The sequence below is a fragment of the Schistosoma haematobium genome, chromosome 5 (assembly GCF_000699445.3).
Source record: "Schistosoma haematobium chromosome 5, whole genome shotgun sequence".
In the NCBI taxonomy this organism is placed as follows: Eukaryota; Metazoa; Platyhelminthes; class Trematoda; order Strigeidida; family Schistosomatidae; genus Schistosoma; species Schistosoma haematobium.
The window spans coordinates 9,961,450-9,975,312 of NC_067200.1; the positions used below are offsets into that span (position 1 = coordinate 9,961,450).

The 13,863-nt window shown below is 36.8% G+C and overlaps 1 protein-coding gene across 1 annotated transcript in view; it reads left to right on the top strand.

Annotated features, from left to right (window-relative positions):
• MS3_00011123 (uncharacterized protein) overlaps positions 1 to 13,344 on the top strand; it is a gene marked incomplete at both ends in the record, with an annotated part of 41,473 nt that extends 28,129 nt beyond the window's left edge. The window contains 5 exons of the mRNA XM_051219535.1: positions 1,165 to 1,422; positions 3,231 to 3,367; positions 4,610 to 4,883; positions 5,958 to 6,149; positions 13,307 to 13,344. Of these exons, the coding sequence (XP_051064858.1) occupies positions 1,165 to 1,422; positions 3,231 to 3,367; positions 4,610 to 4,883; positions 5,958 to 6,149; positions 13,307 to 13,344 (899 nt within the window). The remainder of the gene's footprint in view (positions 1 to 1,164; positions 1,423 to 3,230; positions 3,368 to 4,609; positions 4,884 to 5,957; positions 6,150 to 13,306) is intronic.
• Between the last annotated feature and the right edge of the window lie 519 nt (positions 13,345 to 13,863).

The window sequence follows — 13,863 nt, forward strand, 5'->3', positions numbered from 1 at the left end:
TCACTAATAACAACAAATACACACACCCATTATGCACACAACTACCACCACTCACTCATCACTCATCACTCCTCACTCCTCACTCCTCACACTACTCTCAATTCATCTCATGCATTCTGTGTCGTCATCATCCACACATACAAAACACACTCACTCTCTACACATTCATTTCCCACTACTCCTTCTCAACAGGTGTCCATTCCGATTCCACATCCATTCCACCAGTCACCGACATCACTCATTCAACTCAGTCTGACCAAACCACATCCACGTCACACTTGATCGACACCACGCCAACAATCTCCACTACAGCATTCCAGTCGACAGAATCAACCACACTGCAAACACCAGTCTCAACTCCTGTGTCAGTGTCAGTGTCAGTGTCAACATCACAACACACACCAGAGTCCACATCACAGCCATCACCACAGTCTACACTAATGCAAACAGGTACGTATCCGATTTTCATTGCAACAACACACACACAACACAATATGCCACAATTCTCATAAACATCACTAACCTCATTCACTACTAACACAATGACTCACTCTCACAGATGCACGCATCACACACACACACACACAAACGATTACCATAATACTACCAATACCACTCGACCATTTCACAACACAAATACTATCCATCTCATACACACACACACACACACCACTCATCTCACTCTCACATCCACACGCGTCAACCCTAACATCAACACAATCAATCACGCTCACACTCACTCCTTCTTCAATCAATCATCAATCAATCAATCAATCACTCTCTACATCTCTGTCTCTCTTTTCCTCTCTCTCTGTCACTCAAACACAAACACACACACTGTCTGTCAGTCAACACGTCGATCACTCAATCAACAAGTCAATAATTGCATCAACCAGTCTGCCAATCACTCACAACACCACTAATCCAAACCTTGTCTACAACTTTCATCCACTATCTCTCACTCTCTCTCTCACACACACACACATTGATTCACTAATAACAACAAATACACACACCCCATTATGCACACTTCTCCACACACCTCACTCCCTCACTCCTCACACTACTCTCAATTCATCTCATGCATTCTGTGTCGTCATCATCCACACATACAAAACACACTCACTCTCTACACATTCATTTCCCACTACTCCTTCTCAACAGGTGTCCATTCCGATTCCACATCCATTCCACCAGTCACCGACATCACTCATCCAACTCAGTCTGACCAAACCACATCCACGTCACACTTGGTCGACACCACGCCAACAATCTCCACTACAGCATTCCAGTCGACAGAATCAACCACACTGCAAACACCAGTCTCAACTCCAGTCTCAGTGTCAGTGTCAGTGTCAACATCACAGCACACACCTCAGTCCACATCACAGCCATCATCACAGTCTACAGCAATGCAAACAGGTATGTATTCTTTTTTCTTTTCATATCTTTTGACGTTTTTACACATTCGTTTGCACCGATATCTAGCGTTTTCTCTTCATTTAGTTTGTTTTGTGTTTTGTAACTTCTCACGTTGGTTTTTCTTTCGTATTTTACTAGTTACTTTTTTTATCTTTGCTTTACATCTTCTCTTTCTTCGCTATCCAGTTTTCGCCTTTTAATCATTCTATGTTTTTCCTCTGATTTATTTTTTTCCCTCTTTTTATATTCGCAGTTTGTTTTTATGTTTTCTCCCCTTTTTATTATTCCTGAAATATTTTTCAATTATTTGTTTATTTACGAAAGATATAACATCCTGTGGACAGTCAACAATAGCGTCCCTAACATGGAACGAATTCGAAAACTTCATTCTTGCACTCGAGCACAACCTCTAGACCTTTAAGTCGGCATACGATTGTTATCTTTTCTTTTACTTACTTCATTCAATTCTTGATATTTCGAGGAAGAGTGAAACTTGTGTGTTCGATTTCCACTGTCATTTTGTTTATGCACACTTTTAATAACTCATGTTTTGGTGCGAAATGCTTCCCCGCTTGCAGTGGTGGTTCACTTGATTCACTGCGTGTTTAAATGAATGTCAATCATTTGCAATAATGATGAAAGTATCCTAAGAAAATAATTATAAATAATATAATTGAAATATGTATTAAAAACGTTGACGGTACAAATGAGAATTTCATAACATTCAAAAGAGTAGGAACACGACTGAGGTAAAAAACAAACAAACATACAAGTGACATTTCAGAAAACTACAGAGTTGATGTTTACTCCAGAACTCGAACCTAGCACCGTTCACTTCGAACGATTTCGCGTTATTTACTTATCTCTTAAATTCAAATAACTAATACTCTGTTCCATGAGGTGAAGTTTCATTCATCGACATTAGTTTTCTGGATCTTCCCATTGACGTTTAGAACTGTAATTGACCAGTCTCTTGAGGTATAAGTGCATTATGTGTTGATTAATTCAACATTGTAATTAGTTGATATATATTTATTTTTAAGCATAGAGGAATAGACCATTACTCGAAAGTGTATTCACAAACATTATTCAGACAAAACTGTTTTGTCCAAGATCGAAGTTAACCAGCACTTAATAACCTGTGAACGGTGGCTCAATTTTTCGGATTGGTTGAAGTTAGATAGTAACACTGTTGAATGCCAGCTCAGTTGTCTAGAGGTTATAGGTTCACGCGCGAGACTGATAGCTTCTGGGTTCAAATCTCACGGGACGGAATCGTGGATGCGCACTACTGAGGAGTCACACACTAGGATGAAACGGCTGTCCAGTGCTTCCAGATTTTCCGTGGTGCTCTAGTTTCAAATGACTCATGAATTCAACTATAAAACATTACTAAAATCTCCACAAAACCCCTTCTGATAATAAATGCAAAATTAATGAACAATTAACATTCTTTTAAATTGGTGAATTATATATGTTCACATTAGTTTAATATACTTGGAATTTTCACTTTTGAAATCACAAACTGATATAAAATAGACCACCATTAAAAACCTGATAACATGGGACTCCTCAACAGTTCTTATCCATAACCCTCACGCAGAAATCAAATACAAGACCTTCGATCTCATGTGTAAACGCTGAACATCTACTACAATCATTAAGCCTGCATTCAACAGTATTAGTGTCTAACCTTAAACAATCCATCATCTTTTCCAATATTTTCAATTACTAAATAAACTACTTACTTGAAATGATAATAATAAGAACAATCAATGTTTTGTTATTCTTATCTTTCGGGAAATTAGTTTTAATAACAGCAATCTTTAGAGTTCAAGGAACACTTTATACTGGTAACAATTCAGATCTATATCTTTGGTCATCAGATTTAGCAAATCCATCAACAATAGAATATATAACATTGAAAATGAAACTTTGTACTTTTGTAAGTTTTTTCTTTGTTAATTAGATCATGATCTTATCACCTTATATATTTATAAATTATAATATAACAATATAATTAGGCTCATTCTAGCTGATGTCAATTCGTGATGAAAACCCTATATATAATTACTAACTAAGGCAATTTATGACAGTTATTGCGAACTGGATAATAAATGTACCAGTAACACTGGTTGCAGCTGGATACTACAATATATACGAATCATTGGAGAGCGTACGAACGGCGAGACTATAATTTATGAACGACCTTTGAACGAATCTTAAGTGACCCTGAGAAATATTAACCAATCAGCAAACAGTCAGTATAGAACAAAAATATATCGCACAAAAGCAAAGAAAAAAGTGGATACATTTCTTATACGTGATTCGAAAACTTATCAAGGTTAGAAAGTGGTTCAGAGGTCCTAAAATGGTGATGTATGCAATAGAGGAAATCATCCACATGGCTTCAGAATAGTCGGCCTTTGGAGCCATGATAAAATCTCAAAAATTCTTTCAGCCTCGACCACATAGCTTCAATATTTTTGTGTGCACTCCGGTTGTTCAGTACACAAAATGCTACTTGTGTATAACGAACTTAAAATATGTAAGGCAGAATTATTAAGAATGTTATGATTAATAAATTTTGATAGAACATACATTAAAGAGATAATATTCATGTCAAACTGTAATTGAAAATCAGTATCACTATCAAATAAACACTAAATCTTCGATTGTGTTTTGTAGTCTAAATGATTCATTTCAATACTAGGATTACAGTCTCACTTTACCGTATTTTGATAACATTTATTCCAAACCCTCAAATGCTCTAGTACGGCCGAGAGTAGAGAGAGTCACCTTTCCTCCAAATACTCTCACATGACCACACGTATGCAACCACTGTCAGGGAAGTACTGCTCACTGCTATTTCTCATGGTGGCGGTGTTGTTTACGAAACTGAGAGGATAAAAAGCGAATATCCCACTCTTTTTATACGGGTCAATGGACAAAGAGGATTCACCTAGGGGAGTTGGAAAACCCTGATTACAAAACCAATGACACACATAGACTCTATGGTCTTGAAGGAATAAATGTGATATCGGAACTGATTGTTAGTTACTGGTTATCATGAGACAGCATCTTCTCAAATCCCCTGTACTAATCAAAATCAAATAAATTAGGTTTCTTTTTGTATATCTAATCTATTTTATTGTTTTATTCTAATTATTGTATTTTCTTCAATTAGATTATTGAACGTTTAAATGAAAGTTATTCTTCTATAATTAAAAATGCAAAATGTTCTAAAGTAATCTTCATCCCAATAAATGTGAATAATTTACAAATAAGACAAATCAATTATACAAATCTCATTCAAGGTGTTCAAGGAATTGCTGATATTGAATTATTACTTATTAATACTACAAATATAAATGAAAGTCTATTTATTACTGCTTTAATATATCATGGAATGAATATGAGTAGGACTTTTAATATCTATTTATTGAATATTGAAGTTAATCGTAAGTGATTCTATGCACATTATTATCTTCTTAAACATACTTTATTCTAATGTATTAGCTCATGAGTATAAACTATATTTGATGAACTAATGTAGATGAGAAGATACGAGTAAATAACAAGTGAATTTAAAACTAAACTCCATTGCACAAGTAAGTGGCTATCATGACTTAGTAGCTAGGTAGATTATACTGGGTTCGAGACTCACAGTGAACACTAAATTTGAGATGCAGGTGCATCCAGTTGTTGAATCCTAAATAAGACGAAACGCGTGTCCTGGATTCCACTATTAGAAACTATCCATTTTTGTTTAAAAAGCATCTATAAAGCATTTTATAGAGCATCTTTGTCTTTGTAAATGATTCTAAACAATTTCCTACAGTTTCCAGCAACTAATCGCCCTGATTGCATAAACCGCAATATGGTAATCTTTATTTACCAATATGGCATAGAAGAAATGTCAGTGACTTCATGAACTGATGCGGTGATTTTATCTAAAAGCTCCTATCCTTTGTCCAACACACTCAAACACCCGTAAATATCATCTGTCGTGGGAACATTTAACTCGTTAACGAGAGCAGTGATTGAAATAGTCTAACCAGTAGAGGATTATTTTTTTCTGGACAAACGTAAACTAATATTTTCTACTTCTTAATACATACAATCGACGTCAGGTAGTTGATAGTTATAGCCTTAAGTAAATGTAAGATAACCGGAGTTTGGTAGCGTGATATTTGCCCAGAAATATGTCCATTTATTCTAGTGAATGTTTACATCAATTCTATGCATAGAAATCATAACATCCATATGACTTGAATATTATCAGAGCTTAACGCAAACAATGAAAGGTAAGAGACAAGAAGATGTGCTTACATAAGCGAACAAATGACAAGGTCAAAATGTGATTTGAGAAGAATGAATAGATTGATCGCTCCAAAAACTAGAATAACCAATATGGGCTGAACATAAGACCAGTCACATCATGGTAACTGAGTTGTTTATTGTTTACATGGTAATTGAATCTCTTAGCTTTGTTGTTCATTATTTCCAATCTGCTTTTTCTCTCGTTATTTTAGTCATCTCTAATGAAACTACAATATCTACCGAAATGTCAACAAGTAAATCCACCGAAAATAAACTAGATATTTCATCAGTAACAACATCAACTCCAAGATTTATGTCAGTCGTTACCAGTCCAGAATATAATTTCATTAGTGATGGTATATCTTTTGAAGCTTTTGAAAATACTCTACCTCCATTATTTGATAGTGAGTTCTCTTGTTCTGTTTGTATGTTTGTTTTTCTTTTGGAAAAAATATTTCCATCATTTATGTGATAGAATGCTACATATTTAGGCGTGACTATAATTTGTGGACGAACCAATCGGAGTTGAGATAACAGATTGTAGTGGCTGTGCTTCATTAATTAATCACCCTCGAACCGTTATCGTATAATCTTCAACTATGTTTGAAATCAGAAGGCAAAAAGAAGCAGCTACTACAGTTTATTTAGTAGATAATTCGGACCAGACAGCAGAGAGGCAAAATGAATGAGCAAGCGAACTACGATTGTAGCAGTAGCAAGTAGTTGTAGTAGTTAATGGGTGCAAATGTACACATATATATATGTATAGGAAAATGGATGAGTCAGCGAATAGACTAAGCAGTTAATAATGAAGCTAGCAGAATGAATACATGCGTAGGCGCTAAACAATGTTCAAGCATATGTATTTCATACAAGCATAATAATAATGATAGTACAACAAGTTGTTATGTCGTGGATCACTTTGTCCATTAAATAGGTCAACAAAAGACCTTGACTGAACTAAACTCGATTGCACGTGAGTCACTATAATAGCTCCCCCTGCAAACAAAGATATATGGAAAAATGGCTGTGGTTGCACAAAAAATAGTAAACTGAGTAGGGTAGTTACAATCGTTTGAAAAAAATGGTTTGTACAAAAATTAAGATGAAGTTAGTGTGTGCTGTACATTTGGTTTGCGCCCGTCCGTGAGGTTATAAAAAACAATAGCAATAAATAGAAGGAATGCGGTATTGCTTTACATTTTAAATAAAAATTATACGTGTAAGTGTAGGGGTACATAAGATTTGTTGAGTTTTATAGCGTATAACATGAAATTAGTAATGCGTGTGTATACAATGTAGTGGAAGTTATAATTAATATTTAAAATAGTAGAAAATTATTAATAGAAGATTGCAGCGACATAATGTTGGGGCCATCTTACTCTTCGACCAGACTGTGTGGTTACTGGATTCTCTTTGTTTGTGTTTGTCGATGTCGTTGATGATTGGAACTGACGTTTCGATGATTCAACGGTTTTCGCAGTATCTGTATGTACTGGCTGATCGTAGGCTTCGATGAAAGCTGGTTTGACTCGATCGATGCTAATTACATCCGTTTTTCCAGCTTTGTCTACCGTAATAGTTTTGTCGTCTCTTTTAATCACCTTAAATGGACCATCGTAGGCCGGTTGTAAGGGACGTTGCACATTATCCCTTCAGATAAACACATTGGTACTGTCACTTAGTTGTTTGGGTATGTACACACGGCGTTGATGTTGTCTTAGAAGCGTTATCCTTAGACTACTCATATGCTGCTTAAGACGCTGTACATAGTCCGCTATATCAGTTGGAACGCTTTTACCTGCGGTGAAAAACTCTCCTGGCAGACGTAGTGTGGTTCCATAAACCAATTCTGATGGGCAGCATTCTATATCTTGTTTGATTGTTGATCTTAAGCTCAACATGACTAACGGTAGCTTGCTGGCCCAATCGTTATTGCTGATGACAGCTGTAAGAGAAGCTTTAAGTTGCCGATGCAATCTCTCTACCATACCATTCAACATCGGATGGTAGGATGTTGTGCGTGCATGGGGTTGTTACTGCTGTCTTCGGTATGTCTTGTGGGGCAACAGGGATGTGGTAGTATGCTCTGACTAAGTCGATCTTCGAGAAGATAGTAGTGCCCTCTATACTGTAGGTGAAATCATGAATGTGCGGTATAGGGTATCTGTCAGCTACTGTTTGTTTGTTCAGTGCTCTGTAATTTCTACATGGCCTAACCTCTCCATTCTTTTCGGGGCCATATGTAGCGGGGATGCCCACGGGCTACTCGATGACCTTATAATGCCTAGCCTCATTAGCTTGTCGAATTCCTGTTTTGCGATGGCTAGTCTTTTGGGATCTAACCTTCTTGGTCTTGCATTGATTGGTGGACCATTCGTTACGACGTGATGCTGAATAGAATGTTTGAGATCCGCTTTATTGTATGTTACTTTTACGAGTTCAGGGAATTCTTTTAACAACAATTTATATGGATCACCACGACTTTTATCCATCACGAGGTTCATTGAAACGGCTTCCGTAAGTATTCCTCTTATCGAAGTGGTTTGACTGCCGTTTATAAGTCTGTGTCGTCTAGAGTCTACTAGCAGGTCAAAGTTACATAAGAAATCTATGCCTATTATGGGCATCGATACGTCTGCTATGACAAAGTTCCAGCGGTATGAAGCGCCACGTCCAAAATCTAGGGACAATTTCCGTTTGCCATATGTCTGAATATGTGATTTGTTTGCTGCTCTTAGCACTAATGACGGATTAATGTTTTTTCTTTCCTCGTTAAATGGAGGTACTACGCTAATTTCCGCTCCAGTGTCAACTAAGAATTGTGCGCCAGTGGTTCAGTCTTGTATATAAAAGAGGCGACTATTTTCAGGCATTATGTGTGTTGATGCCGTTGCCATTGATACTCGTGAGTATCGGTTACTAGCCCTGTTAAATCTACAAGGTTGTAGGCACTTTCTAGCCCTGTAGCTGAACATTTGATGATACCAACATATCGCGGGAGTTGTGCGTCGTCTAGAAGTTGACCGGGTCCTTTCACGCGAGAGATCTCGCGATGACCTTCGTGGCGGCGAGACTCTAATTTAGCGACGACCTTTGAACGAATCTAAAATGACCTTGACAATTGTTAGCCAATCAGAAGACAGTTAGTATAAAGTGAGAATATATTGTAAGTAAGTAATGAATTACAGTGGATATTCTTCTTTCACATGATTTAAAAACTTGTTAAGGTTTGATGAAGGTTCAGAGGCTCTGAATTCATAATGCATATTGTATAGAAACTCGTCCATAGGGTTAGTGGTTAGGGTTGTAGCCTGTCAATAGACACCACTTCTCTAAAATCCGATGTAAACCGATCGCATGTTAGCACCCTCACCCTAACCTTAACCTAAATCTAACCTCAACCTAAACCTAATCTAACCCTAACCTTAACCTAACCCTAAACCCTAATCTAACCCCTAACCTTAGCCCTAAACCCTAATCTAACCCCTAACCTTAGCCCTAAACCTAATCTAACCTAACCATAAACCTAAACCCTAACCTTAACCTAACCTAAACCCTAATCTAACCCTAACCTTAACCTAACCCTAAGCCCTAATCTAACCCCTAACTTTAGCCCTAAACCCTAATCTAACCCTAACCATAACCCTAAACCCTAACCTTAGCCCTAAACTCTAACCTTAACCTAACCCTTAACCATAACCTTAACCCCTAACCCTAACCCTATGGACGAGTTTCTATACAATATGCATTATGAATTCAGAACTTATGAGCCTTTATCAAACTTCAACAAGTTTTTAAATCATGTAAAAGAAGAATATCCACTGTAATTCATTACTTTCTTGTAATATATTTTTACTTTATACTGTCTTCTGATTGGCTAATAATTGAAATTGCCCAAACGCTTCTCATTGGCTCGTCCCTAAATTAGAGTTTTGCCGTCCCATCTGTTTTAACCTCTCATTAATCACTTCCTCTCTAAAATCCGCTGTGAACCGACCGTATGTTAGCATCGCGTGTTGAACTTGGCTCTGTGACCTTGAAATTGCTCAAGCGCTTCTGATTGGCTCGTCGCTAAATTAGAGTCTCGCCGTCTACCGTCACGTTGTGTAGTGGAGGGCTTGCTTGCTTGCTTCTTTCGTATATTCTATCGGCTATCTTTGCTATATTGTCTAAATCAGCGTCCGTATCTCCCACGGCTAGGATCTGCTGTATATTTGCCGGGAGTCGGCGGAGCCACAGTTGATGAAAGAGGTTACTGTCAATGTGCCTATCGCCAAGTAGACTTTTCATATATTTTTTAGTTGTGATGGGGTTCTATCTCCAATTTGTACTTGGCTAAGGAGTTGTTCGACGGCTTGCTGGTCACTGAGAGAGAGTTTTAATTACTGCCTCTTTTAGCACGTCGTATGGTTTTTCTGTGTCTGGTTTTGCTAGTGCCTCTCGAACGCTGTCAGCTACTTCGTCTGGGAGTAGTGTGCTTGTCAGACCGAACTTATCCTTTTGCAAAAGAATGAGGTTAGCGAGAAAATAATTTTCAAGTCTTATAAACCAAAGTTTTAGGTCTGTGATTTTAAAAGAAGGGGCAGGAAGGTTAAGAGACCTCACGGACGAGGTTTGCTGTACGCTTGAAACTGTGTTTTCGTAAGACATGCTTATAAAAATTAAGTAGCACACGAAAATAATTTAACAGTCACAAGGAAGAGTAAATGGGCAAAAACAATGATAATAAAAAAAAATGGCACAATTTATAAAATGGAACAGACTTACTAAATTGCACCAATATATCAATTGTTTATGGATAATTGTTATTTATTATGATTATAATCGTCACGTTTAATAATGTTTGCGAAATAATGTAAGTGTAACTAAAATAACAATATAAATCCACAGTTGTAATTAGAGTTCATTTGATGATCCAAATGGAGATGAAGGTAGTCGGATTTTGGAATTTGATTATTTCGTCAAAATTCGCTTCCCGTTCTCACGTCGGGATTACCAATTCTGTAGTGGCTGTGCTTCGATAATTAATCACCCTCGAACCGTTATCGTATAATCTTCAACTATGTTTGAAATCAGAAGGCAAAAGAAGCAGCTACTACAGTTTATTTAGTAGATAATTCGGACCAGACAGCAGAGAGGCAAAATGAATGAGCAAGCGAACTACGATTGTAGCAGTAGCAAGTAGTTGTAGTAGTTAATGGGTGCAAATGTACACATATATATATGTATAGGAAAATGGATGAGTCAGCGAATAGACTAAGCAGTTAATAATGAAGCTAGCAGAATGAATACATGCGTAGGCGCTAAACAATGTTCAAGCATATGTATTTCATACAAGCATAATAATGATGATAGTACAACAAGTTGTTATGTCATGGATCACTTTGTCCATTAAATAGGTCAACAAAAGACCTTGACTGAACTAAACTCGATTGCACGTGAGTCACTATAAGATCTTGGATTTCGGTGCGAAATTCATCCATCCATTTAGTTAAATTGCGTTTACGTATTTCAGCTAATGTCAATTCGTGATATAAACCATAAATCTTACGCTTAACCATAACCATCAACTGTAAATCATAACCATCGTTTAGTAATAGTTAGTAGGTGGACATTCTGAAGCTTAGTTTAACGTCGCACAAAAATCTTCTATAAATTATAGTATCACCATTCAAATAATAAAACAGTATTTAGTTATTTATTTCAATCGATATAATTGAATACATGTATGATATGATAATTATCCTTGATGTGATGAGCATAAATTAGTGTTGTTAGTGGTCAAATATATCTAAATTCAGCTAAATCGTATTTCGACTGTTACTGAAATCAGTATTCTATCAACCATCGTATATTTTCATCGATTTAATTCCACGTTAGAGAATAACCGAATAGAATATGTCGAATACGAAAATGAATTTTGAATTCGTTTATTTTGCACACTCACTGATTCAGACAGACAATCTCAGACACGAATTGAGAGAGATCAACCGAAACGAAACAAACCGAAACATAGTGATATGCAGCTGAGATGGCAAGTGAGCCTAATCGTTTTGATCAGTCGTTACTTAATATCTATATTCAGAAGAAAATAATATAAAAACACTTCATGTATACTGTCATGTCCTGATAAGAATAATGAGTGGCAAATTTGGGATCCATTTATGGACCAATACTATGCGTTTATTTTTTCGTATAATTGTTATATGACTAAATTATTCATATACATATTCCTCTCAATATAAACTTTATTTTGACCTATGAACCATTATTATACATTTTACCATTCTTGAATTATGCCCTGTCTATTATTAGTCACTGTCTCCCACATTCACATCCCCATTTGGCCAAATCTTGTACAAATGTTGTTTCCTATTTTATGCCACCTTGTGGTCTGTTTGTATGGTATATAAACTGAGTATGTTTGAAATATAGGGATTCATATAGCAGAGGCTCTGATTTGTGTTCTGGATAAACTGGCTAGGCTAGGCGGAAGAAGGACCGATCAGAACTCTAGGCTGCTTGCACGTGTTATACGTGTCCTTGGTCGGATCTATAAGTCACTGCTCTCTGATTGGCCGTGTCGTCACGTCATACAATAAGAGGGTACACAGCACATAAGCTATAACAAATAATCTAATCAATTAACACACATACGGTCATATAAAAACATTCAGATTAACTAAGCCGATTATGGACAAGATCAAAATGTGACTTGAGAAGAATGAGTAAATTGATCTGTCCAGAAGCTAGATTAATCTATGTGGGATTGGTATAGTAGCGTCCACTACAGTATATATAATATATCCATTAAGCTGGATAATGACGTAATAACTGAATATATTAATTATTTAATATTCGTCATAATTTTAGAAAAAACTGGCGAGAGTATAAATTATAAACGAAGCAATCACATTAAAGATAACAGGTCTCGGATCTTGTCACGAAATTCATTCATCCATTTGGCTAAATAGAGTTTTGGAATCATATCTGATGTCAGTGGGTAATGAGAACCGTAAATCTTACTCCTGACCTTAAGCATTAAGTATAATTCACAATTGCGATTCCTCACACTGGTTTGTAACCCTCATTTCGTCCTAGTTATTTTAGATGCACACTGACAAAATCACTTTAGCATCATTCAAAGGCCGTCCTTAGATTATAGTCTCACCAAACTACTTTATTTGTAGATGATATTTTAAACCATAAACGCATCATTATGATTACAGTTTTATAAGAAACCACCGTTGGTATTCATAGATGAAAGTTGATCACAGTAATTGTTGGCATTTCCTCGATATGGTCATGATGATGGATTGTAGTCAGCTGTGAAATCTAGGATATGAATTTCATTCTATTTAGGATTCACCAGTTGAATTTACCTGTATTCCAACACTGATATTCTCTCATTGACACGAACTCAATATCTTTCGATTTAAACGACTAACTGATGTGAACGGGAAACAAGAAGCCCTGACAAACTACGAAAGCTGTTGATCGGGACATTATTTCATTTTATTCAAAGCTTGTAAAACATTGACATATATTTTTGTTGCAGATGGTGTCCGGCCAACGGATCCGATGTATTTTGCGTAGACAACTGTTAATAAACACCTGTATTTTCTGGATGATGGCTTTCGTAGTTCTCCAGGTTTCCGCCCCATACAGCAGAACTGTTTTGACATTTGTATTGAAAATCCTGACCTTGGGGTTGATTGACAGTTGCTTTGAGTCCCAGATGTTTCTAAATTGTAAATATGCTGTTCTTGCTTTACCGATCCGCGCGTTCACATCTGCATCAGATCCACCCTGTTCTTCGATGATGCTGCCCAAATATGTAAAGGTTTTTACATCTTCCAAATCTTCTCCGTCAATTGTGATTGGATTGGTGCATTCTGTGTTGTATCGGAGAATCCTGCTTTTCCCTTTGTGTATATTGAGATCTACTGCTGCTGAGGCTGCTGCTATGCTTGTCGTCTTTCCTGCATTTGTTGTTGCGTTTGGGATAGAAGGGCCAGATCATCTGCGAAGTCTAGATCGTCCAACTGCATCCTAGATGTCCGCTGAATCCCGTGCTTTTCTTCAGATATTAACGTCTTCATGACCCATTCGATC